This window comes from Tyto alba, unplaced genomic scaffold (assembly GCF_018691265.1).
Source record: "Tyto alba isolate M040663 unplaced genomic scaffold, T.alba_DEE_v4.0 Super-Scaffold_17, whole genome shotgun sequence".
In the NCBI taxonomy this organism is placed as follows: Eukaryota; Metazoa; Chordata; class Aves; order Strigiformes; family Tytonidae; genus Tyto; species Tyto alba.
In genome coordinates, this window is record NW_024881279.1 from 8,031,824 (window position 1) to 8,057,405 (window position 25,582).

Below are 25,582 nucleotides of genomic sequence, written 5' to 3' on the forward strand. Positions count from 1 at the left end.
AGGGCAGGGACGGGGCTGTGTGGTTATTAGTAGACTGAGCTGAGCTGGCTGCTCAATTACAGCTGTTTTATCCCCTGTCTGGATTTGAAACAGCTTCCTCCAATCTCTTCGTGACTCAGTGTCTTGGCATGGAGATCGCATACCCGAGAGGTTAGCTTTTGAAATCCACCAGGGACATTTCACCTTCCTAAAATAAAGAGTGGGCAAAATATTTTCAACCTCCCTCCAAAAAATGCACACACAAAAAAAATCACTCCTTAATAAGTGTATGTTGTTGGGTCTCAGCTGGCTTTGGGCTGGGGTAGATTTTCCTATTTATAATCATGCAGCTGTTTGCTGGCTGAATAGCTCTATTTATTATTTGGCATGTTTACTAACCACCTCAAATACCTTCTCTACCTGTAATTGTGGTGCAGCATACATATTATTTTTTTTCAGATTTCTTCATTCAAGTGGGTTGTGTTACTCTCAAGCCCTGCATCGCGGTTTGCTAGGGGTATTCATGGTTTGAGGGTATGAAGCTTTGGACTCAAGTGACCCTGAACTGTAGCAGACCTGTGAAGAAACACTTGGGGGGAAAATGGAGTCAATATTTCAAGTCATTTGTCCAGGGACACTCAGGTCTTTAACATACTCTACTTGCCTTTCTTGAGAGCAGTCTGTCCTGAATGTGTTTCCTCCCATCTATGCTCATCTGTATCTTCTTCCCTTTCAAGCTCTACTGAAATTGGCCAAAGCCAAACCCTTTATGCTTTCTAGAGAATGAAAGTCCTGAGCCATGGGAGAGGAGAGGAGGCCTTAAAACCCAACACAGCAGGGGCTTGTTGAACTCTTGGTACCCCGACATCAGGGGAAACTAATGCACCCAGATTCCCCAGGCACCCTGCAAAGCACGGATGGAACCAAGAGCTCTGGGAAAGCTGGCCATACACCTCCAACCCAGCCCCAGTCCACTGCCACCATGCCCCGCAGGACTTTGCTGCCCTGTCCTGCCTGTAACATGAGCAGATGGGTCTGCCTGTGTTTTACTCGCCCTCCTTTGTCTCTCTGCTGGCATCTTGATGGCTTGCCAATCTGGTTACCTGCCATCCTCCTAGCCCTCCTCCTGCCAGTGCTAAATGTCCCATCCGCCCTCCACTCAGACCAATCTATAAACGGTGCTACGGCAATTCCCTGCACCACACTGGGCTCCTTCAATGGTGCGACCTTTGTTTGGAGACCTTCATTGCCCAGGACAGACCCTCTGCTCCTTTCTGCATGAGGCCTGGGCAGCTCCTCCTGTAATCACCAGGCTCCTGGTGGGAGCAAGGCAGGGATAGGGGCAGAGGAGGTTTGCTTTGGATTTAGGTGGGTTTTTTGATAAACAAAGCAAACCGAGCGGTTCCTGGAGGTACAAAAGCATTCCAGACCATGTCAAAGTAGGTCCAAATCTGTTCATCAATATACCTGAAGCAGGCAGTGCCCTTTGGGGGGACCGCCGGGGCTGAATTTCCACCCAACCTCATTTTCAGAGGCCTGTGAAGCTAGCTCAGCCCCAGTCCACAGCCTGTCCTGGAGACACCCTTCACCGCTCTCTGCCCTGGGATGCATCTACCTGGCTCTTCCCCTCCTATTAGGAGAATCAGATCTCCGAACCAGGCCACCGGCTGACCAGACTTTACACCTCAGGTTGTCTCGGAGCAGCGGCAGTCGCGCTGGGACACCATTGCGGGCCAGCCACCCCGCCACGGCATGTGCCGTGGCCACGTTTACGCCGAGCATCAATGAGCATTTGTGCAGGGGGAGGTCAGTCCCAGAAAGGCCCAGCCAGGTCTGCGTTTCATTTACAGGAGCTGTAAAACTGCCACCTGGCCAGTGGCTTTACGGCTTTGGATGATGCTGGTGTCAAAGACATTTGGTGCAAGAGCCAGCTGGAGCCAAGCCAGTTTTATATTTAATCTTGCCTATAAATACGAATAAAGGGTCTGTATTTTGAATGAGCGACAGGCGCACCACGGACGTTATTAAACCTTCCAAAAATAAACCTCTGTCAAAGTGAAGGGAGTCAGATTTTTCCTGGAAAGTATCAGCACAGGGTGGTGGGGGGTGGGTGGTAACAGGGCAGCCCCTCTGGGGCATGGCCCCTCTCCAGCAGCTGCTCTGGAGCTCCATCTTCCCGCTCGCCGTTTTCTTGCTTTAGCCCCTCCAAAACGCCCGAGCAGCTCTCCAGGGCAGCTCACCGTCCCCCTCCACATGAAATCAGCCCTGAGGATCCACCTCCAGAGCGCTGCAGGGGGGGGGGGGGGGGGAGGCCTCCATCCTCACAGCTGGAAAAGCGAGGGGACGCTGCCTGCAACAGTCACCGGCCTGCCCACACAGGTTAGCATCCTGTCCTCCTCGCTGCCTCCCCCCTTTCGCCCCCCCCCATCTCCCGCCGGGGAAGGTTTTCAGCAGGCCCCGCCATCACCTCGGCCTCCCCTCTCGGCACTACATTTCCCAGAGGGCAGCGCGGCGGAAGCGGAGGTGACGAGCCGAGCCGCGCGGCACGCGGCGCCCCCGGGCTGCGCCGGAGCGGGCCGGGCCATGGCGGCGGAGGCCCGCGGGGGGCGGGAGCTGCTCGCCCTCATCCACCAGCACTTGCTCCGTGGCGGCTACGCCCGGGCGGCCCGTGAGCTCCAGGCGCAGACCGGGCAGGTAACGGGCAGCCAGGCCCGGGCGGGGGGCGGGGGGGGGCGGTGGAAGCAGCGTGGGTCTGGCGGGCGGAGGGCCCGGTCCTCCCTCGCTCCCTCACCGCGCCCGCGGCTCCACGTGTCGGCCCCGAGTGGGTGTCGTCCGTCCGTCCGTCCGTTCCCCCGCCCCGTTTTCCCCGCTCCTAGGTGCCCATGGGCTGGCCCAGCCCCAAGTGGGTGTCGTCCGCCCACCCCCCACGGTGCCCACGGGCCGGCCCAGGCCCGAGTGGGTGTCGTACACCCCCCCTCCACGACCCGGTGCCCACGGGCCGGCCCAGTCCCGAGCCGCCCGGGGGAGAAGGGCAGAGATCGGCAACTGAACGGCTAAAGCCGTCCCGTAGCAGCTCCCCGGACACGTGCTGCTGCCGCGGGTGAAATCCCGCCGGTGACGCCCGGGGGGGGGGGTAGGACACGGCCGTGGGTGCAGCAAGACGGGGAACGGGGTGGTATGGGGGGGTGACTCTGCGGGGAGGACACGTTCCCGTTTTCCTGTGGGTTCCCGGAGGGGCCTCTGTGGTTTCTTGCTTCTGTGTGGTGGTCGCATCCTGAAATGGGGCCGATGCCTGACTCATGTTCCCTCTGCTTTCACAGAAATTGCTCCCTTCCCTCTCGACCTCTCTCGAGGACATCTTTACCCACTGGGAAAAGTAAGTCAAAGGATGAAATGACTATCAAATAGATTCCAGACCGTTAACATCCAGGCTGCATGGCATGTGTGATCTTTATTTGCTGGAATTTCCTGTTGTCAGAGTATTTCCGATGACAATTGTGCTCAGCAGACTTTCCTCCTAGACTCTGGTTTCAGACCAATTCGTTTCAGATGTTAAGAATTACTTGGGTTTAAAATTTCCAGAGCTTGGAGATAAGTTGTTCCTGTAGTTTTGAGCAGCTGATGCTACTCTTGCTGGTTGAGGTTAATACTGGAGTATTGTGGGACTTGGAGTCATGCTTTACTGGCAAAAATCTTTTCTGCAGTTTTGTTTCACTTTCTTTTTAAAGCCACATGCTCCACAGGAATATTGACCCAAGAACAGAAAATTTGAGCAGATGCTGAAATGCCAAGGCTCTTACAGGGACTTAAATCTTGGCATAGATCACATATCTTCTGACTCAGAGGAAGCCTCTTGGTTTCAGCCTGTCCTTTCAAGCCCCTACATGTTCAGACCAATGCCTTTCCCACATAGTCATTCCACTGAGTACCCCACATGAAGGTCTGCAGCGTGGAGCCTTACCCATCCGTGGGGTGCGATGGTGTTCGCACCCACCCTGTGCACCACTCGCTGGGTTTTGATGCGGGAGTGCAGGGCTGCAGAGAGGCCTGCTGGCATCCTCAGAGCCCGCTTACTGGGGGGAATCGGGGAGCACTGGAGGGAGGATGCTCCTCAGTGTGGCCGTGGCAGCAGCCTCGAGGAGCAGGCATTTTCTTCAGAGGTGTCTTTGGCTAGAACGCCTCGTGCCTTGGTGCTGCCCTGGTTGCTGCTCTCGGGTCTCCATGATTTTCTTACTTGAGCAGGAGAAAGACTGGATCTAGGTGAGGACATAGCAGTGTAGAAACAGACTTTCAGCTCCTCCCTCTAATAATTTATTGCTCTTGTGAATATTGATGGTTACCTTTCTCTGTGCTAGTTATCCTGGGTGCTACAGAAAACCCTTCCAGATACTATTGCTTTTAAATTTTGAGGAGGCGACAGGGTACTTGCATCGTGTTTAATTTGTTTTTCTGTAGTGTCACCCTTTTGTTGTGGTCCCACCCCACAAGTACGCCTTTTATTCCTGGTTCCCCTGAGTTATGCCTGCCCTTGGTGCTCTCCTTCAGAAACTCTTACAAAGTGAAATTAATGGTTGAGATTTGCAGTTACTTAAGAGCGGTGTCCCTCCAGCACTACGTTTAGTCTCTGAGAGGGCAGAAGGGTGCCTGGGTGTAGGGGGAAGCTGGATCAGCTGAGCACCTGGAGCTGTGCAGCCCTCAAATGCTCCAGGCTGCTGTAGGGCCAGCGCCTCTGGGCACTGCTGTTTTCCCCCACGCAGTATCCCTGAGCCCCTGGTCACTCAGGACAAATTTTCACAGCAGTCTCTGTTATGCTGTCAGCTGCCACTGAATCAGGAAGGCATTCAACTGTCATAACTGCCTGTGTGGCTTGCTCTATAATTTTATTAAAGGGATTATTACAGTAGTTCACGGCACTTTGTAATAGCAAATATGCCTTCAGCCTAGCCTGCCTGCACAAAACTTGCTGTTACAGCTATGCAGCTGAAACACTCATAATGAGCATGATCTTTATTGGCGAAGTCATTAAACTAATCTTATTTTTAAATTAGATGAACAAATAAAATAAACTGGCATAAAAGCGAGGGGGTTTTCTTGCTTCTGGTAATTGTGGGTGTCTCAGGGCTTTTACCAACTTAGAAGTACTGCATGTGTGAATCACACAGAGATATGTGCTCAGCCAATGTTATCCTTGTAATAAAGCAAATGTATTGCCCATGTTTTCATTTGAAAATTAACTATAACTTTAGCCACGTCTGTTCTGCTGGTACAGGTAGGATTCAGAGCCTGGAAACCTCTTTCTCCAGCTTAATGTTTTAACCCAATTGAACAGCTTAAGTGTTTAATGCTCATGTGTGGCCTCTTCTTCCCCTTCTTTCAACACATCTCCTGTAGGTCCAGCCACTTCCTATCTTAAATCTCTCTGCAACCTGATTTTTCTGTCCTTTTGGCCTGTGAGCCCAAGTTCAAATAGCTTTTGCAGCCTTTAGATTCACTTCTCCTGGTGGTATGGAATACCGGGACCTGCTTGGGGATCACTGCCCTAACTCTGGGACTGCACTTATTGACTGGCTACAGCTACCTCCTGGAGACAGAATTTGTTCTGTAGGATGCCTTTTGCTCTGTGGTGAGCACCAGCCTGACCATATATGTTTTTCCTTCTCTGCTAAAGTGAGAAAGAGTCTGCCTAGGGCACAAAAAATGTCTTAAGTTCATTATCTCCTCTTAGTATTGCAGGGTTATGTTGCCCTCAGAAGTTGCTTGAGGAGGACTGGAGATGTCCTCTGCAGGTTAGAGAAGTATTTCTCCCACCCCTTAAGGAGTTGTAGAGGAATGACACTTCATGTCCTTAGGCTGGAGCCTGACCTGAGAGTGGATGAATACTTGTGTTCCAATTTGTTCAAGATATCTTTTTCCCCATTTTGATGCAAATTCTGTTCCCTCAGAACTCCCCCAAATTCCAGGAGAAGAAAGGTGAGTGATGAGGAGGCAGCCATACCAGAAAAGATCAGAGTTCCTGATCCCGTGAGCAGCTCTGAGAGCTCAGAGAAAGAAGAGGATGAGAAAGAGAAGGCAAAAACTGCAAATGGTAGGAGCCTTTCATCTCCCTGGAGTTGGCAGAGTAGGACTGGAGGTTTGTGTAGGAGCAGCCCGACTTGCTTGGCTAGAGAAAATGCTTGTAAAGTGATGGCTAGTCCCTCATGCTCTTAGAAAAATAGGACAACTAATTTAGCACCCCCTTCTCATGTGAAGTTTCTGAGGAGCACAGATGTCTGCTGAAGCTAGAAAAAAACCTGTCATGATTCACTGGGAAGGGATGGATGTTGTCTCTTGAATGAAGCCTTGGGAACCTAACGCTGCCCAATGTGGAGCACATTCCAGTTGGTCCCGGGTGTGTGTTGGGCCAGCAAAGGCAGGCCTGTTTCATGGGTGAAGGAAGGACTTGTTAGTTGGTCTGGAAAGCCAGTGCCCTCTGTCTGAGGTGGGCACAGATCCTTGGTGCAGCTGATGTGGGAGGTGTTGGCTTGCATAGTCTAACAAAAACCCATGTGTCTGATACATTTTTGGCTCAGTCTCATCTGCTGTAGACCAGCCCTTGGAACCATGCAGATCTTGGCAGGTTCCTTGTCTTGGTGGTGGGGAGAAGGGTGGGGTGGAGGAGCAAAACACTTGCCTGTTGCAAGGACAGCAGCAGTGGTGTTGGGTCAGGTGTGGAGGTGGGACCCTGCCCTGCCTGCTGGGGCCTTCCTGCAAACCAGAGGTCATCTTGATGTGAGACACATGCTCACACAATTTCTCTGTGGCTCTCTTGTGCAGCAGGAAGCCTTTCCCTGGCCACAAACTCAGGAGTGAATGTAGAAAGCAGTGAAGATGATGACTCCTCATCAGAAGAGGAGACACCAGCTGGAAAAGGTGCAATTACGGTAAGGCAGTTCTTCTCTTGGCTTTGAAGGTTGATAGTACTCTGAGGCCAGGACTGTCCCTGTCTTGTTGGCCTGTGTGGAATTGTGGGCTGGAGTGGAATTCATATTTAAATGACCCTCCTGTGCTGGCATAAGCCTTCTCTTAGATATCTGTCCCCCAAGTGCTTCCCTAAAGAGCTCTATGGCTTGCCCAGCTGCCAGATTGCTGTTTAAGGTATGTTGTGTCCAATTTAGCTCCTCATCTGTCTATAGGCTTCTAATTTCTTTTGTTTCCTGTAGGTGATACCAGCTGTGGTGAGTGGCAAAGCTGCCAACAACCTGCATTTGCCTAACAAACCCACTGCCCCAGTGGGTAAAGCAGCGGCACTCTCTGCTGCAAACAGAACTGTGGTCTCAAATAAGCAGCAGCCCAATGCGTCACCTGCATCTGCAGCTCCAGCCAAGGCTGGGCAGAAACTGCCTGATCCTGGGAAGCTCAGACCTGCCACAGCAGCCACGGCCAAAGTAGGTCAAAGCAAAGCACCAGTAACGACCAAAGCACAGGAAAGCTCCAGCAGCAGCTCCTCATCGGAAAGTGAGGAGGAAAAAGAGACACCGACTGCAAAGGCCCCAGCCCCCAAAGTGGGTAAGGAGCCTGCAGGGTTTGGTAAATGCATGAGTGCTCCAGCTTTGCTGCGAATCAGGTCTGAGCTGTGCCTTCAGCATGTTTCTTTCAGCGCCCTTACTGGAAAGCTCAGTGATGCTTGTTCCTTGGGGAGGCTGTGAGAATACTGCAAGGCAGCCAGCTCTGGAGCAATGTGGGATGAATCCAGCATGCTTGCTCCCATTTCAAGTGGCAGATTCTGTGCTAAGATGTCTGGCAGCACCCAGCACTAGGGGGTTGGAGAGAACAGCATAGCATATCTGGAAGAGATGCAGAACTAATACTGCAGATGCTTTCAGCTTTTTGGAAAGGCACTGCAGCATCTTCTCTTTATTCCTAATTGCAAAGTGATTGTTTTGGGGTTTTGAAGCCTTTAGGGAAATCTTTTTCTGCTTTGAAGTGTGTGCGTGTGTTGGGGGGAGCAGTGAGGAATAGATTGTAGAAGCTCTAAAAATGGTCCTTCTCTTGGCTGTTTTCCAGAGGAGGCCCAGCCAGGCTGGGTGTCCCTGCAGGGAGCTGTCTGGCTGGGCAGCTCCCCGTAGGGTCAGAGGGTGGCCAGGAGGATTTCCCATCTCTGCCTGCACTCAAGGGAGTGGTGCTTGTGGATCAGCATTTGTGTGGAGAAGCTGTCCACAGCAGGGCACTGATGCTTTCATTAGGCCCAGGCCCTCTTCCCTGCAAATCTCCTTAGCCCTCTCTGCAGCTTGTTTTGTTTTCCTGACTTCAAAAGCCACATTAGCATCATGGTCTGGGAGCTCGGGGCAGGCAGCAGCTGTGACATTTCCTCGCTTGTGTTTCAGAGCTGAAGCAGGCAGCTGGGGCCGCTGAGAGCAGCAGCGAGGAATCAAGTGATGAGACATCCTCTGAGGAGGAGGATGCAACTCCAGTGGTCCAGGTAACCTCTCCAACCCAGGGTCCTTGTATTTAGGAAATCACTCCCCTTCCCTTGAAGGAGAGAGGAAGTACTGTAGTCTGACAATACTCCATTCCCTGTGTATGTGAGGTCCCCAAACCCCAGGCCAGAGAAACGTGCTGCGTGGCCAAGAGCCCCACTAACCCCAGCCAGAATCAACCATTCCATCCCTGTTCCTCCTAGTGCCTGAAGCTGAGGGAGATCCTTTGATCTGTAAGAGGTGATTGGTGTGCAACTCCATGGATGTAGTCAGGCAGTCTCTGGAGAAAGTGGTTTTCTTCAGATACTCGACAACTTATGAGCCTGAGCAAGCCTGTACTGGTCAAAGTTAGCAAGGTAGCCTTCTTTAAAACAGATTCCATGCAATTATAGTTCTCAGCTGGTTTCTCCTGAGATGTTACCTGATTCTTCTGTTTCCTTTTGTTTCCCTTGTTCACAGGCAAAACCAGCTGTGAAAACAACGCAGGTTAATGCAACACCTGTGAAAAGTGCACCTGCTGCTCCGTTGTCCCTCAAGAAGAATGCAGTGAGGCAAACAACACTGGCACTGGCACCAAACCAGGTCAAACTTGCATCCACAACAGTTCCTGGGGCTGCAAAGCCTGATGACACATCAGAGAGCAGCGACTCATCAGACACCGAAGATGAGGAAACTCCATCAGTAACCCAGGTGTGTCTATCCAAGACCCAGACTCTCCTTGCATGCCTCTCTAGGGCTAGAAATTGCAATGAAAAGAAGAGTTTGTAAATGCATGTAGTGTACAGCAGTCATGTTGGGGGTGGGAGGAAAGAAGCATGGGGTGTTTAAAGGCACCTCGATGTCTTTGCTCTGAGCTTTAATCAAGCCATTGCGCCTTTCTTAAAAAAGAAAAAAAAAAATCCATCAGTACTTTTAAATAAAAAAAAAACAGCAATTCTTCTCCCACCTGTGAAGAGGCAAATTGTCATGGTTGAATTTGCCTCTCTGCTATAAATGGCAATAAATAGCATCTAATTTGTTGGACTGAAGTGCATCTTAGCTTCCCCACTGTGGAGAGTGCAAAGTGCTGCAGTGTTCCTCACGGGAGGGGACTGGTAGTATCAGCAAGCTGTTGAAGTATGTCTGGTCTTGCTTTCTCATCCTGGGAGACTATCCCCACACAACTAGATGAAAGGATGCCTTGTGTCCTGCCAGTTGCTTATCTTCCTTCATCATTTGCCTTTCCCAGGGGGCTCTGAAATCTTTTCCCTTGATTACAGCCTGTGCAAATTAATTCTGCTGCTGTGGGATTTGCTTTGTTTCACGCTGTTCTTGTCTTGTCCAGACAAAGCCACCTCCAAAATCCTCGCAAGCCATCCCATCCCCGGTGAAACCTACACCAGCAGCATCCCTCTCTGGCAAAACAGCTGCAGCAAAAACACTTCCACTGTCCCAAGGGAAGCCAGCACCACAGCCAGCAGTGCCAAAGCAGGCCAGAACCACACTGGGAAGGACTGCTGCTCCCCCAAAGCCTGCTGAAGGTACGAAGCCAGTGGAGAGCTCTGACTCCTCAAGTAGTGAAGAGGAGGATCTCCCTGTGCCTGTCAGCCAGAAGGTAGGTGATACCGCATTCAGCTCAGTGCCAAAGGGTGGGATATGCAAGACAATTGTTTAGCCCTTAAATGCTACTACTGATCTCCTTGAAACACCAGTAGCACGTAGTATGTTGTATCTCAGTCCCTCAGAGAAGGAAAATCTACTTGGAAACATATAGTCTAACTCTTTTCACCCAGCCATACCAGAGGAGTGTGCAGGGTTACCTATTTGATTCCAGCTGTTTTACTCCACTCATTTCTTGCCACTCTGGAGTGGGCCTTGTGTGTGGGGACACAGATAGCTTGGTCTTGGCTCCTGTGGGGGTTTGTTTAGACCTCTCTTGAGAGAAGGACCATGAACTCAGACTGGATTCAGACTTAAGTGGCTGAACTCATAGGGAAGCAGATCCCTTCCTGAGAGCATCCTTAGGCACATTGTACAAAGACCTTCATTGAGGCTGGGCTGCAGGGCCCTTGGGAAGTGCCCTGAAAGCAACGTTTTGAAAGCAGCAGTGATTATCTGCAAGGGAGGAAGGGAAGCCGGGGGCAGAGCCTCACGTGTCCTTGCAAGGAGGCTCTTTGTCAACACGTCCTTTCACTATTGACAGGCAGGAGCCAGAGAGGCTCTGCATTTTTGTCTTTATAGCCTTGGTCTGCTAAGGTGGGTGGAGGGGGACGCATCTCTAACAGTTGGCTCTGTGCTGCTCTCTTCCTGCGTGATTATATGTGAAGATTCAGCACTGGGTGGCAGGAGCAGGTATTCTGATAACTGTGGCGTGGGGTCCCGCTGTAAAACTATTGAGACTCGTCTGTTCTAGCAAGGTTGTAGGTGAAGGATATACTGGGCTAGCCTTGTTTCCCCCCAGTGTTGATTTGAAGCTGGCAGCAACAGATAGCCATCTTGTCAACAGCTATTTAACCACTTCAGCATCTTCCCTCTTGCAAACAGGCGATTACCCCTCAACAGCCACAGTCAGCAAGGAAGAGCTTGTCATTGAGGGAGCTCAAGTTTTGCCAAACAGGCTGTTTCTTCCCGTGTTAGTAGCTTACAGCCAGGGACCACAAGTGAAGCCTGAAGATAAACCATTAGGCTTAGTTGTGTCCAGAGTCCTGTCCTCCCAGTCAAACTCTTCTTAGCTCATCCTCGCCATCTGCTACTTGGGCATATGCTAACCACTGACTTACTGTATCCTGCAACTTCCTCTGGCTTCTGTGCAAGATCCAAACAGATACAGAGCGTTGGAAGCTGCTTCATCGTTCCCTGTGGGGGTGGATTAGCACAATTAAAATGAACATCATGCCTAAATTGAACTGCTTAATTGGTATGTTTACCCCTGAAGACTCAGGAATATTTAGTCAAAGAAGTTGACAAGGTGTTTGCATATTTTGAAGGGGGAAGGATGGTGATGGAGGACAGTCTGGATTGACCTTAAAGATGCTGTGAGCTGCTTTTCTTTTGGAACTGCTAATTCTGCTCAGCTTCCTCTTTCCTGGACATTTAGGGCCAAAGATGACACTCAAGCCCTCTATGGACAGGCTTTGGCTTTTGCTTACTAGGACTGGGCATCAGATGCACATGTGTACATGTGTTGGGAACCTGTGTCTTCTTTGAGCATCCCAGGAAAACCCATGCAGGCTGCACTGGTAGAATTTGTGCCTGCAAGGAGAGGCCAAATCTCCCAAGAGATGGAAGGTCTCTTTCTCTCCCTAAACCCTGTCCTCGCTCCCTTGCAGGTGACAGTCATACCTTTGCTGTATCGTGACACAACTGAGATACCGGTCCCAGTCCTGATAAGCTAGTGGTGCTTGTTAAAGAAGTTTTCTTCACAGTTTGAACCCTAGGTTTCCCAAAGCAGAGTCTTGGGCATTGAATCTTAGAAAAATAAATAATTTAAGTGGTACAGCAGCAGGATCAACTCAAGCTGGGTGCCTCCGGAGAGGGACCCCGAACAAAGAAATCCCTGAGCGGTTATACCCTTACAGACTATGCACCCACCCTTTGTGCAATCTCCACGTGCCTTTCACTCTTTCTTTGGTCCAGTGGGGATTCTGGCCTGAGATCTTTGACACTTTCTGACTCTGTAGTGGATTTCTTCACTGTCTCCAGGCAGGCTGTTGTCTAGTTGCAGCTGCTGTTGACACTTGTTACCCTCATCTTCTGGTTTGCACTGGAGGCCTTGTTTTGCTTGAGTAGGTACAAATTCAGTAAATCTAAGTGAAAGTTTACAGCGTGTAGCCTAAGGCTTCAGCAAATCTAGCTACTCATGCTCAGTGAGTGAGCTAAGCAGACAGCATACAAAATCACATCATTATAACTCTAAGCAATTCTTTCTATTTAAAACTTATTTAACTAAGCTAAATGACTAATGTCTCTTAACAGTGCTTCCACAGTGCACAGGCAGCAGAGGAGTGTGACATTTTGTCCTGATTTTGGCTGGGATAGAGTTAATTTTTTTTCTCAGTAGCTAGAATAGTGCTGTGCTTTTGATTCCGTATGGGATTTGGTATGAGAAGAATGCTGATAATACCCTGATGTTTTCAGTTGTTGCTAAGAGATCAAGGACTTTCCAACTCCCCGTGTCCTGCCTGTGTGTAGGGAGGAAGCAGAGCCAGAGGACTGGACCCAAATTGGCCAATGAAATATTCCATATCATGTAACATCGTGCTCAGTATATAAAGGAAGGGGTTCTTTCTTGCTTCTGGGATTACGATTGCGGGGCCTTGGTATTTTGGCATCGCTGTCTGGGAACAGGCCTGGGTATCAGTCAGCAGGTGGTGAGCAATTGCATTGTGCATTACTCGTTTTTACTTTCTGTGATTGTTATTGTTTTATTTTATTACAATTTTTAAACTGTTTTTACCTCAACCTGCAAGGTTCCCTTTACCCCTTCAATTCCCTCCACCATTCCCTGGGCAGGGGAGGCTGAGCAAGCGGCTGCGTGGTATTTGACTGCCAGGCAGGTTTAAACCACGACACGGTTACAACGTGCTCCGTGCACGTGGCTCAGTGTTGTTTCCCCCTCTTGTCATGCAGCGCTGCATGATGCAAATGGACCCAGCAGAGTGGCAGATGGGTTGTGCGGGAGCTGAGTCATCACACTCGTACCAAGCCGCAGGCAGCTCCTGGTTTGGGGGCTGGAGAGAGAGCAGGAAAAATTATTTCCTCTTGAATTATTTTCCTCCTCTCTGAGTTACTTCAGTACCTGTGACTCTTAAGTTGTTAGAAGCTCTCTGCCTGTGTTACCCTGCTCCCTGAGTTTAACTCAGCCACGCTGCTGGCTTGATCCCACCTGCCGCCACACCATAGGACGTGGTGTCTGTTTGCCATCTGGCAGTGACTGAGATGAGGTGGATGGAGGGACCTTGGCCTCCTCCCAGGAAGGTCTGAAGAGTCCCAGGGCTGTGTAAAGCTTATGGTAATTTCTCTGTGGATGCTGTTATGTTCTTTCGGTGTCAGGCTGCCTCTGTATGGAAGCTCTTTTCCCAGTCTCTTGCTAAGTTAGGAAATGAAGCAGCCCTTCTGCTGTGCATCCAAGCAGGGGGAGAAGCCAGTCCCAATGCTACAAAGGTCTTAAAAGTGAGTGAGTAGAGCCTAATTTCGGTAGATTCTTCCCTTTCACAACAGTGCTTGGGACAAGAGGGAGGGGAGCTAGCACGTTTAAGTAGAGCGTGTGAGTTCTTGTGTCTGCTTCAAGTAGTTCTCTCCAGCATTGCAAATCTGGCCTCTCTGCTGGAGATAGTGACTCACTGGTATCAAAACAAAACAGACAAGTGAGGTTTGCAATCCCCCCATCCCCAAGCACTTGTGGAGGTTTCTGTTTCTCCAAGCAGAGCGAAAATGGGCTTGGCTTGTTCGGAGAGCTGTTCTGTAATGGGATAAACATGCAGATGCTGTTGTCTGTTTAGTGTTTGGCTTGGAGATGATAAACACTGCCCCAGTGGCAGCCCTCGGTGGGGCTGTGCCAGGAAGCACGGTAAGATCCAGCCTTCCGGGAAGCTGTTAGGCTGGTGCTCTCAGCTGCTGGCCAGGAGCAGCCCCCGAGTGAGCTGGCACTGCCAAAGTCCTCCTGGTCCTCCGCTGCGAGCTGAGAGGGTATCGCTGTGTTAGCAGCTTGACAGGGTTGGGAGAGGGGGCTGGCAGGGGCTGTGCAGCCGGGCTGTGAGAGCCTCACCTTCTTGTGGGAGGCCTGGAAACAGAGCGCTGGGGCGGGCTGCCATCACGTGCGGGTTGGATGGGGTCTGCCCGCCCTGGCAAGCGTGATGTACTCTTTGGCAGAGCAGCCCGGAGATGAGCGATGAGTGGAGTAAACTGAGTGGGTGCAGAGCACTGCGAGCCTGGAGAATATCTGCAGGTGGTGAAGCTACCAGATCTCTCTGCAAGTGCTCCCTCTCCTTCTGGCACCGCTAGCCTTCAGCAGGTTGCAGGAGGGGTGTGTGCAACCCTCGGCCCAAGCCGGGAGAGGGGCTGGGAAGAGCTGGTCTCACCTGGCAGTTGTGTATCTGGTGCTGCAATAACTGTGGCTTCTTAGTGCTGATGCACTAGTCGCTCAGGGCAGTGGCTCATGGTCTGTCCTGGGATGTCAGAGTGTTGATGTGTGCTGTAAAAAAGCACAGCCCGAGTGAGTTGCAGGTTTTTTTCATTGTCTAGAGATTTCTAAATTCTTAGATCTGTTGACAGATCAGTTTCCAAGGTGGATCCTGATCTGTCTCTGCCTGCCCTCTGTGTTCCCAAATGCTTGTGTCAGCTCCGTGTCTACGCTGAGCTTTCCAGCAGCTCTAGGATGTAGCTCCTCTGATGCTGTCTCTGAATCTTGCAAGTGTTTCGGCACAAGGCTTCCCAGCTCATGCTGGGTCCCCAGGCTGGGGGGAGGTCATGCTTAAATGAGAGGCTTCCTTGGAACGGGGGTCTCAGGGTTGCAGTGGTGCTTCTGCCCTCAGGCTCCTGTCCAGCCAGTAGCTTGGCCTCAATAAGGAACTGCTGTTAGAAGTTTCAGTGCTGTTAGTCCTGCATAATTGTGTGGTAAAACACATTCGGGCTTCCTGGCAAAAGCATATTGCTAAATGCTGTTGTATGTTCTTCAGCGGCTCAGTCCAGGCAATAACTGAAGCCCCTTCCAATCTTGACACGCCAAGGATGGAGTGAGTGTTAGTAACAGCTGTGTTAGGGTAAAACAAAACTCAGCTTGAGCTGAAACTGCACTTAAACTCCTAAACAACACCTGTACTAATACCACATTTCTGGCCTGTCTTTCTTTTTTGTTAAGAGATTAACAGAACAGCCTGGACTTGTTCCCAACCTGAGCCAGGCTGCTAAAGCTGCGCCGCCTGAAAAAGCAGTGGGAAGCACCTTGAAAAGCCAGGCCTCAGCAAGCGAGAGCAGTGACTCGTCTGACAGTGAAGAGGAGTCCCCTGCAGCACAGACACAACCACCACAAGCAGCTGGTAAGTCTCCTGGTAGTAGCCAGGATCCCTCACCTGCATCCTCATGGGTTTCCTTCTCTCCCCTGCACATGGAATGGCCCTGCCTGTTGTGATAGCTCCTGCTCTGGACAGCCACAGAGAGCAACTCTTTCTCATGGTGACAGTCTCTTCTGCTTTTGCTGCAGTGAAAACCAATGCTGCGCCCCAGCCAACAACTGTGAAGAAGGCACCAGCTCCAGCACCGGCCCCAGCCCCTCTACTTGTGGACAGCAGCGATGATTCCAGTGAGGAGTCAGATTCAGAGGAGGAAATAGTCCCCCCTTCTCAGGTAAGGAGCTGCTGACCCGCCGGGTGTGGATGCTGTTAGTCCTGCACACTCAGGAGATCGCAGGACTTGTGAGGGAGTAGTTGGGGGTGGGTAATGAGTGGTGCAGAGAGGAGCCCTGCTGTTGGCTGGATTATGTTTTCTTGGCAGCGTCCCTGGGTCTCGCTGACCCCAGCTCTGGGTGCACATCTCGGCCGCAGCAAGCTTGCTGTGTGTGAGAGCAGTGGAGGGTGTGAATGTTTTGGCAGAAACATGAGTGGATGTGCAAGCCCAGACCTCTGGGACTCAGTCCCTTTTGCCCTACTCCAGGGAGTTAGACTGGAAAAGCAGCCAAATCCTCGCAGGCAGAATCTTTCCATGAGCTGGGTAGCTCCAAGTCAACCTGCCTGCCCGCTGGTTCTTCCCAAACCCCTGGGTGTGGGGTGCAGCTGGAGGTCTCTGGACTCCCCCTCTACAAGCCTTGGGAGACTAGAAGGATCTGCCCTGAGGGGTAGCACAGTGATCTTGCTGCCTTTCAGCTGGAGGAGCCAGACCCCTGCCTTGGAGAAGGAAGCTGACCCCATATCTGTGCCGAGGGCAGTGCTGAGTGTCGTGGAGCTGATCCTAGCTCTCTCACTTGAGTCTCTTCATGTCATGTCTCTCTCTCCATGTCGGTCCCACAGGGCCATGGCTGAGCTCCCTAGGGCCTCAGCTGCCTCCACGTGAAGCTGTCTTGGGTGTCTGCACCACTGCTGCAGTTTGAGCCTGAGAAAGAAACCACATGAAGAAGCATCGACTGAGGAGTGTGGCTACCATTCTTACGTGGTGGTGGCTTGGCTGGTGGTCTGAGCCCAGGGCTTAGTGGCCAAGTGTGCTTCTTGCCCCACACATACATGTCCTCTGTCTGGCCAGTGCCCTTGCTGGGACAGGGGCATTATGTGCACTCAAGAAAACCCTTCCCCATGTTGGCCTGATGCTGTGGCCAGTGGAAAGACTGCCTCTCCCCAGCTGGTGGGCAGGCAGCCAGCCTGAGCAGTCCTTGATTAATGTGTGTTTATAGTACCAAGATTGTATAAAACAACGCAGTTGCTGTAATTTGAGCTTCGTGCAAAGACGGCTGAGAGCTCACGTCGGATTGGTGGCTCTCTGCATGGTGGAGTGTTGCCTTCCTTTCTGAAGGCCAGATGTTGTGTGAAGGAAATGTCAGCCCACAAAGGCCCAGCTTGTCAGAGATCTGGAGGGGCAAGGCTGCTCACGTAGTCTCGTTTGTAACAAACCAGGAGGCTGAGTACTCCTTCGTCGCTCCTGCTCCCTCCTCTGCTGGCATTTGTGTCTTAGACCTGATGTCAATGTCTGATTTCCATGCCCCTGGCTCTTCTATTTTTAACCCCTCTTACGTTTAGTTTGATGGGAGTTTTCAAATCTGAGGCAACAAAATTGCTTCTTGTTAATTTGCTCTCAAACCTGTGGCTTGCCTGTGGACCTGAAGGTGGATTTGCCCAGTGGTTGGTCTTTGCTTTATCCCTGTTGCCAGTTAACTCTCTGTGTGACTTTTAGAGTGTAGGAGACATCCTGGAGTCCAAGTGCCTGCTTTACAAAAAGCAGGGTTTGCAGCTGCAGTGTTGCTGGTGCAGCAGCGTATAGGGACCTCACAGCCCGCAAGCACGTCACTTTTTGTCTGCTTGCCCTCAGGATGGGTCTCTTTGGGGCACTGAGCTAATGCTTTAGGCAATGCCTCGCTTTTCTGCTCCTGGCTGTGCCAGAGGCCCTGCTCTGCTCAGAGGCTTATAGGAGACACTGCTAGCCTGTAAAGGGGAAAAAAAAGATAAATATGAGCCTTGGTGGTGTGCTGAAAATAATGGACGGGCTCAGGAGTTAGTGGTGGATTGGTGTATACTTCTGTCTCTTTCTCTTCCAAGGTGTGCTCTGTCCTGATTTTCTTTCTCGTGTATTTTAGAGTCTGTCCCAACAGAACGTCAAAGCCACCAAGGTTTCGAGCGCAGTGGCTGCTAAGGGTAATGACACGCTGCCTTTGGGGAAGGGAATAAAAGCACCTGCCGTCCCTCCAGTTAGCAGAGTGTCTGAGAGCTCAAGCAGTGACTCCTTGGAGCATGACGTGCTGGTGGGAGAGGTAATGACAGAGGAGACAAAAGTGGGGAGCTTCCCTGGGGAGTGGGCAGATGGGTCTGCTGGAGTCTGAGGCTGGTGCTGTGCCCCCAGCTGAGTGAGCCTGTTCATGGAGGCTGGGGAGTGGGGGGCCTGCTTTGTTTTAACCACTGTTAACTGCACCATAGGGTGAGGCAGATGAGCAGAGGGTAGCCCTGGTACCTTTGCTTTTCCTGCCTTCCAGCTGGCTGACTGGTTTATTCCTTCTTTTGTGATAGCAGTGCCCAGTACAGTCAGGAGTTGTCTGCTTGGCCACAGCTGCCTGCTTCATCTGTGGGCCAGGGGAGGTGGGATCTCTGTGCCCTGCATGAGAGGTTTTGGGGCTAACCTTGACACAAACTGGAACAGTGTGGCTGAAGAAGGGCCGAGATGGTTCAAGCTCATCTGCTCTGGGCTGCTTATTATAGTTCACGGGCATGAGCAGTTATTCCTATTTCCAGATGCATTTCACTTCCTCTCCCTAGGCCCTCCCTCCTCCTTGTCTAAAGGAAACGGTTCCTGTGGGAAAAGCTCCTCCAGCCAACGCTGCTGCCCCACAGGCTGCTTCGCTCCTGGGAAGTCCCACTGCTAAGTCGAGGAAGCCAGGCCTGCAGCCAGTGCAGGATGCCCAGCTGAGCCAGGCTGCGCCACCCACCCAGGCAGAGGAGGTCTCAGACAGCAGCAGTTCCTCAGACAGCGAGGAGGAGACACCCAAGCAGCCCCCCAAACCTGGTCAGTTTTCCCAAGAAGATGTTCTCAGGGCTGCTGGCTAGGCCAGGGTGGGGACAGTGTTTTATCCCATGGGAGGGGTCACCTTCACGTAGTGGTTGGAGAGGGGTTCCTCTTCTCCAGCTTGGCAGAGCACTCCCCTTTGGAGGCAGAAGGCCTTTTGGTGTCATTAACTGTGCTGAGTAGGTGAGCTCAGCCCCAGGCAGCAGTGGTGGGTTTAATGGGGTGAATTCTGCTCTTCCAGCAGGCTCACTGCAGAAACCAGGGGGGACCCAGCCGGCTCACAGCTCCTCCTCCTCGGAGTCCAGTGAGGAGGAGGAGGCAGCATCACAGGTATGGTACCTGAGCAGGCTGGGATTCTCTTGGGTCATTCAACTGGCTCCTAAATAGGATAGAGAGAGGATTGAATTCTTAGCCATAGCAAACAGGGTGCTGAATGGGTTTTCCAGCACAGAAGTGGGGGCTCCCCAGTGCAGTGTTGTGAGCAGGGTCTTTTGGTGAGGGCAGAGAGAGGCTTCTGAACCTGGAAAGCTTCCCCAGGTAGCCCAGCCTTAGGTCCAGGGCTTGTGGTGCCCTCCCTGGGGGAAGGGATGGGAGGAGGTGGTGCCTTGCAAGGGTTAAACCAGGAGAACTGGAGCACAGTGCCAAGAGCAGCAGGATTTTTTTTCCCCCACTTTTATTTGTAACTTAACCTGTGTCCAAGACATTAAATTCCCTTTGTAAGTAACGTGCAAGGCGTGCAGCACATCTGCAGTGCATTAGCTGTGCTTGGGTGCGTGCTAATGGCCAGGAGCCTCCCCGAAGCCTGCTTTACTGGGCAAGAACAAAGGGAACCTCTTGCCATCAGGTCCTGTTGCTGTCAGCTCAGCCAATGTCTGTCAGTGCTGGCCCCCTCTCCTGGCAGCCCTGGCCTCTCTGCAGGGTGGACAAAGGTGGGCCCTTCACTTGGAGTACAGGGGCAGGAGCAGCAGAGACAGATCTGCATGTCTGGTGTGTGGGAGGCTGCCCTGCTGTGACTTCTCAGTGTGTCTGTGCTGTCTCAGTCCCTTCTCACAGGCTATCTGGGCCTCTCCAGGCTTCCAGCAGCACCCCAGGCACCAAAGACGGTTCCCCCCCAGCCTGTAGGCAAAGTGGGGCAAGGGAAAGCAGCCGTGACTGCTGCAAACTCCCTCGCCAAGGCCTCTCTGAAAGCAGCCCCAGCCGACAGCTCCAGCAGTGACAGCAGTGACTCTGACACAGACATCAACGAGGTGGCTGCAAACCACAAAGCAGGTGGGTCTCCTTTGAGAAGGTTGGGAATCTGCTTGGCCCAGGAGCAAAGCTGTGCTGGCATGGGTGGCAGTGGGATGGGGCCCTGTTCCCAGTGTGTCTCTACTGCAGAGCCCAGTTGCGTGGAGTGCTGCTGCCGTCTGCTGGCGTCCCTGGCCATGACACAGCCCTCTCCTCTTTGAGCACCCCTCTTGTGCTGGCTGGCTTGTGAGTCTCTGTGCTCTGTGGCTTTGCCTCTTCTAAGTTCTGCTTTAACTGAAGCAATTAATGCAATTAATGGGAGCGGGTATGGCTCTCTCTGAAACTGATAGGCATTGCATCAGTGTGCTGCAGTGGTTACAGCTTCTACAGAAGGTTTAAATACTGGATGAAGAACATCTGCTACACAGTGCTGGTATTCAGGCCTCTCCTTGGTCTTTCTGGGCTCTGCAGTGTATCTGGAGGGCAGAGTAGGGGAAGCAAGTGAGAAGATCTGTGGAGAAACAGAATGTCCTGCCATTTCCCTATCACCTTGGCTTGTTGGCAAATCGTAAAACTTGGAACTGGAAGCTGCTTCTTCTCTGATGTGACCCTGGCACTTTCAGATGAGCTCTGGTCTGGCTGTGAGCTCTGGGTCGCCGTAGGCACTCAGATGGGTCTGTTGGCATCTTGGGTACATTGTTAAGTTGTGCAAAGGGCTGTTGAGGAGGTCGGAACTATATATAGGTTCCAGAAGGCCCAGGTGCTGAGGGAGAGGCCATTGGTGATGGCTAAACGTGGTGGTGGGGATACCCCCTCTGCCTTGGCAAGTCCCTGACTTACGGGGGGTGGTGTCCTGGGGAAGGACTGCTCTATCTGTGCTCACCTGGCTTGTGCTACAGTTTCTTCTAGTTGAATAGCCAAAGCTGTTGTGGCTGTTGTCACCCACTTCCCTTGCCAGACAGTTGATCTCAGGCTGAGGCATCTTTCTCTGGCTTTGCTGTAGTTGGGATCACCAGCAGGTTTTGCTTTTGTGGGGAAAACTGGATGCTTCTCTTCAAATGTGGATTTCCATCCTTCAGTAACTCTGTGGTCTATGTAATGAGCGTTCCCTGAGTGTTATTCATTCTCTCTCTTATCACTGTTTCTGCAGAAAACAAACTCCCTCCAGGGAAGGAAGCCACAGGAGCCTCCAACAAAGAGAAGGTGTCAGGAAAAACAGAGCCAGGAGCCTCCAACAAAGAGAAGGTGTCAGGAAAAACAGAGCCAGGAGCCTCCAACAAAGAGAAGGTGTCAGGAAAAACAGAGCCAGGAGCCTCCAACAAAGAGAAGGTGTCAGGAAAAACAGAGCCAGGTCATGGCAGCATCAAGCCTTCCCCACTCAAAAAAGCCCTGCCCATGAAAGAGAACGATGTTGGGGCAAAAAGGGCACAAGTGACCCCAGCATCGCATGCGCTGTTCTCCGTCCCACAACCAGAGGAGTCAAGCTCGGGGAGCGAAACAGAGGTCACCACTGCTGCCAAAGTTCCTGCAGTGCAAACACTGGAAGGGTTGGAAATGAAGAAGAAAAAGAAAAAGGAAAAAAAAGAAAAGAAGGACAAGAAGAAACCTTCCTCCACAGCAGACAAGGGTGTGAAAACACCTAAGAGCAAAGACAAAGAGAACAAGAAGCAGAAAACCTCCCAGAAGCGGAAACTTCCAGGAGAGGAGGGGGCTGTTGGGCAGCCCAAGGAGAAGAAACATAAAGGCCAAACTAATGAAGAAGTATCCAAAAAGAAAAAGAAGAAAGCATCTGGTGATGTGGAGAAGCTGTCAGGCAGCAAGGAAAAGAAAAAATCAGCTAAAAGTAAGCATCTCTCACTGGGGTCTGCGTTTGCAATAGGTTCTTGCAGCTGATTCACATTCAGCCTCTGGGGTAGGGCCTTGTAAGTAACACCCACTTTCTCATGCTTGGCTACTTCCCTCTTGGCCCACCCAAAGCCAATGCCAGATTTTTTAACACCCCAGTTCAGTGTTTTTCTGCAGTCTCAGCACCAGGTCATGTTGCAGACAGCAAGCCGGGCTCCTCTGCCCCTCTGTCCTGTGTCCAGCATGGTGGGAACTGCCTTAATACTCATGCTGATCCTTGCTGCTCGCAGAGCAAGCTGATGTCCTTGTGCACCTTCTATGGCACGAGCTGTGCCTCCAGGGCTTTCTCCTTTCCTGGCCTTTATCCTGCCTGGAAACAGCTGTCTAGCTGAGGGCTGGCCAAGGGTTGAGGTGAGTTGGCACTGAACCTCCCGAGGGCTCTTTGCCCCCCTCGCATGGCCTGCCTGCCTGCACTGGGCTTGGGAGAGTTCTTGCTAGTTGTAAGCCACGAGGCCTGTGTTCTGCCTGCTGTGCTCTGCGTGGTGCCCTGGCTCCTGGCAAATGCAACGCGTGCCAGAGGAGAGCTAAGGTGAAATGTGGCTGGGCACGGCAGGCAGAAGGTCTTTGACACGCTGTGGGCATGGCCGAGGAAGCCCAGCGTTCACGTACGCGGAGCTTTGTGTTAGTCAGAGCTTCCTGAACACGGCCTCTTGCTGCCAGCCTCTTTAAAAGGGATCAGCCTTGAAACTTGTGCTGTCATATGCTGTGTCAGCTGCTGCGGTTCCCTGTGGGGTGACAGTGCCCCTTCCTGACCCTGTCTGATCTGTGTGCTACAACATGGTGAGCAGCTCATCCAAGAGTTTTGACTCCGGGCTATTACTGCTGCTTTCAGACCCCTGGAGCAGGAGGATGAGGATGGTACCAGCCTTCTGCTCCTTGCTCTCACTTGAGTGTTTCCTGCCTCTCCTGTCTGCACACCTCTCTTAAGGGTCTGTTTGCTGCCCTAATGCAAAGGCAATTTTTTTTCTTTGCAGTGCAGACTGCATTTGCAAATCAGAGCTGATTCTGTGCTGAATCTTGTAGACTTTTTTTTTTAAAAAAAAAAAAGGGAGAGGAATGGGTGGGTCAGGTCTGCCAGGTTTTCTGTTCTGCAGAGATGCAACCCTTCATTTTTGGAGGAGGCAGACCTGTCCCTCAGCCCTTGTGTGGGCTGTTGCACAGGGTGAGCTGGAGCCTCTTGGAGCAGTTATGCTGAGCTGAACCTTATGTCCATCTTGTGTTAGTAGCAGCCCCTGCTCTGATTTCTGGCATATGCCTAGCTGCTCCAGCACTGAAGCAGTTTCCTTAGAGTGGGTGGGTGGCAAGAGATGGAAAGAAAGGGATCCTATGTAATTCTGCCCACATGTGTTCATGGATGTTTAGGATCAAACTGCTCTGGCTCAGAGGTACTGGAGAAACGGTCCTGGGTGTAGCTGCCCTGTAGCAGGGCTCTGCCCTCACCCAGTTACTGTTCTGGAAACCTTGCTCAGGTTTAAGTGTGATCAGAAACTTACTGGAGATGCTTCTACCACTCTGTTCCATCTCAGCCTAGCAATACCAGAGTCCGTCTCCCAGTTGACTTTTCTTTTCTTCTCCCAGAAAAAAAGACTGAAAAGAAGAGCAAAAAGGTGTCTTCGGAAGGGGAGCCTATAGCAGATGGCTCTGCTGAGGTTCACAAGAAGAAGAAGGTATGTGTAAGACCCTGGGATGGGGTACTATGGGGAGACCTGTTCTGAACGGTGTGTGATGCTCATTCCTCCAGAGGCTAGTTAATTTGGGCTAGTCTCAAGACACCTTTTGGTTGATTGGGATTGGGCTGGCTCAGAGAAAGGCTTGTTCCTATATCACTCCTCCAGGAGAGATCCCTTTCCCTGGAAGTGTCATACCTCAGGGTCCTTTTGGTGGCAGAGAACCTGCCCAAGGAGTAAGTGCTCTTCTTCAGCTGTCTGTTCACCTGGTTGTTTTCAGCATAAAGTGGAGCTCCTGAGGGCTTGGCAGGCTACTGCATCCCACCTCACGGGCTAGGAAGGGGGGCAGAGAGTTCCTTGTAATGGGTATGTGTCTGTAGAGATGGTAGCCAGGAAGCCTGTGTGGCTTGTGGCTTTGCTGGGTCCTTCATGATTGTGGTGTAGATGACACTGATTTATTTTTCACCCTTTTCTTTTTAGAAGAAGAAAACAGCCAAGCCTGAAGGATTGTGAGAAGGTACATGGCCTGTGGGGACTATCAGTTGGTACCTCTGAATGGTGGTAACCTTGGCCAGATTCAGTTCTCCTGGGCTGGTCTTGGGAAGCCAGTCTGCCCTCTAAGTGCTCACTGAGTCAGCCTGGCCTTGGGTTAGAGGGCCAGGGAGTGCAGCAGCATAAGGAAAGTTATGCAGCAGCGTGCTGGCTTCTCTGGATGTGTTTGACCTCAACTCTTTAGCTGCTGAGAACTGGATGTCCAGCCTGAACGTTACTGGATGTCCAGCCTGAACGTTGCTGTCCTCTGTCATCAGCAGAGATAAGCGGCCTGTGTGTGTCTGTCCCTGCTGACCACAGGGAGCTTGGAGAAGTAGTATGGATTAGATGATGTTGTAGCCACCTGGAAGTGGACCAGATGACTCTGCCCTTGCTCTGCTCAGCTGTAAGGCTGTTCTCCTCCTCCCCATCCCTAACTCTTAACTCCTCTCCCCAAAGGTACCGCATCCCTGTGATTAAGGATTTATGGGTGAAGATCAAACAGAAGAGAGAAGAAGGAAGCTCATCAGGAGAATTCCAACTTTTTTTTTTATATAATAATTTATAACTTCTTTTAACTGTGACTTTTAGAGCCAGAGCAGTGTAACTTTCTGCCTCCTCCTGCCCTTCTGGGGCCCAGAGATGTGTTTATTGCCCCTCCCGACGGTTTGCCTGTTGCACAAGAACTGAACCAAAGGAGGCAGTCTGACCAGAGAAGAGCCAGCTTGCATAAACTGCTTTCCTCCTAGTTGACATCCAGCCATCTCTCTCATCACAGAGCTATATTTTTAAGAGAAACTTTCACTTTTTTTTCCTTCCCCCTTCTGTGATTTGTGGTGTCAGTCCTTTTGCTACTATGGAAGAGAGCTCTTGGGTTTACTTTTTATTCTAACACTGATGGAAGTAATTATCGTGTCCCTGGAGTTGCACTGAACAGCTGTGTCCAGCAGCTGTTCTCAGCCAAGACGGTGTAATTTTTTGTGGATTTTTTTATGGAATACAGAATTAAAAAAGAACAGTGAGATTTTGCTTCAGCTGCTTTCAAGGGAAGGGAGGTGAGCAAGGCCAGGCCAGGGAGACAGGGCAGGCGCTGCCCCCCAGGCCTGGGGCAGGGCTCAGCCGCCTCTGGAGGATGTTGCAGGTAGGAGAGTGGAGTCCAGCATCTGCCCAGGTTCATAGGCACTGCTTCAATGCCTGGGGAAAAATTAATTGCTTTCTACCTGCTCCCCAAGGACAAGCAGACACTGTTGCTCCTCAGCTTTGAACCATGTGTTCTAGCACTGGTTTATTTTTTTTCTTTCTTTACCAAAGTGCTGTGTAGGGGCAGGTGCTGTGAGCAGGTCTGTGCAGACCCAACCTGCTGCCTCGCTGGCAGCTGCTACCGTGTGCCTTGTACTGGGCTTGTGCCTGGTTTCCTCGCTTCACTCCCAGCCCTGGCATTAAGGAGGGGGAAAAAGGGACCAGATCCTCTTGCCCTCCTCCCTCCCATGCTGTGCAGCCTGGCTCCAGGCTCTGCTGGTGAGGGCAGGGCTCTGGCTGCAACCTGGGCACAGGAGGAAGATGGCTTCTGGCACAGGGGGCTGCTCTCCTCTGCCCCCATTGCTGTGACTCATGTAAAAGTGACTTCAACCCCCTGGGTCA

At 51.6% G+C, this 25,582-nt stretch overlaps 1 protein-coding gene across 14 annotated transcripts; it reads left to right on the forward strand.

Moving 5' to 3' along the window:
- Positions 1-2,514: 2,514 nt before the first annotated feature.
- Positions 2,515-24,963, forward strand: TCOF1 (treacle ribosome biogenesis factor 1). Of its 14 annotated transcripts, none has more exons than XM_042790049.1 (19): positions 2,515-2,673; positions 3,300-3,355; positions 5,922-6,109; positions 6,793-6,899; positions 7,179-7,524; positions 8,343-8,437; positions 8,895-9,125; positions 9,760-10,029; positions 15,274-15,451; positions 15,616-15,758; positions 17,692-17,865; positions 18,365-18,611; positions 18,853-18,941; positions 19,652-19,880; positions 20,989-21,090; positions 21,175-21,681; positions 23,322-23,410; positions 23,891-23,927; positions 24,401-24,963. In XM_042790049.1, the coding sequence occupies exons 1-18, from the start codon at positions 2,563-2,565 to the stop codon at positions 23,921-23,923; spliced, it is 3,195 nt and encodes a 1,064-aa protein (XP_042645983.1). In that variant the 5' UTR covers positions 2,515-2,562; the 3' UTR covers positions 23,924-23,927; positions 24,401-24,963. The 14 variants fall into 14 exon arrangements, with proteins under 14 accessions (XP_042645983.1, XP_042645980.1, XP_042645984.1 ...); XM_042790046.1 differs by having other exon boundaries at positions 20,989-21,041; positions 21,084-21,681; XM_042790050.1 differs by having other exon boundaries at positions 20,989-21,041; positions 21,126-21,681.
- Positions 24,964-25,582: the final 619 nt, after the last annotated feature.

What these genes read in the sequence shown, in the direction of transcription:
- TCOF1 (XM_042790041.1), top strand. Translation starts at nt 2,563, where the DNA reads ATGGCGGCGGAGGCCCGCGGGGGGCGGGAGCTGCTCGCCCTCATCCAC. An exon ending in AAATAGTCCCCCCTTCTCAG is followed by an intron (nt 15,759 to 17,691) that starts GTAAGGAGCTGC and finishes CGTGTATTTTAG; the next exon opens with AGTCTGTCCCAACAGAACGT. An exon ending in AGGAGGAGGCAGCATCACAG is followed by an intron (nt 18,942 to 19,651) that starts GTATGGTACCTG and finishes GTGCTGTCTCAG; the next exon opens with TCCCTTCTCACAGGCTATCT.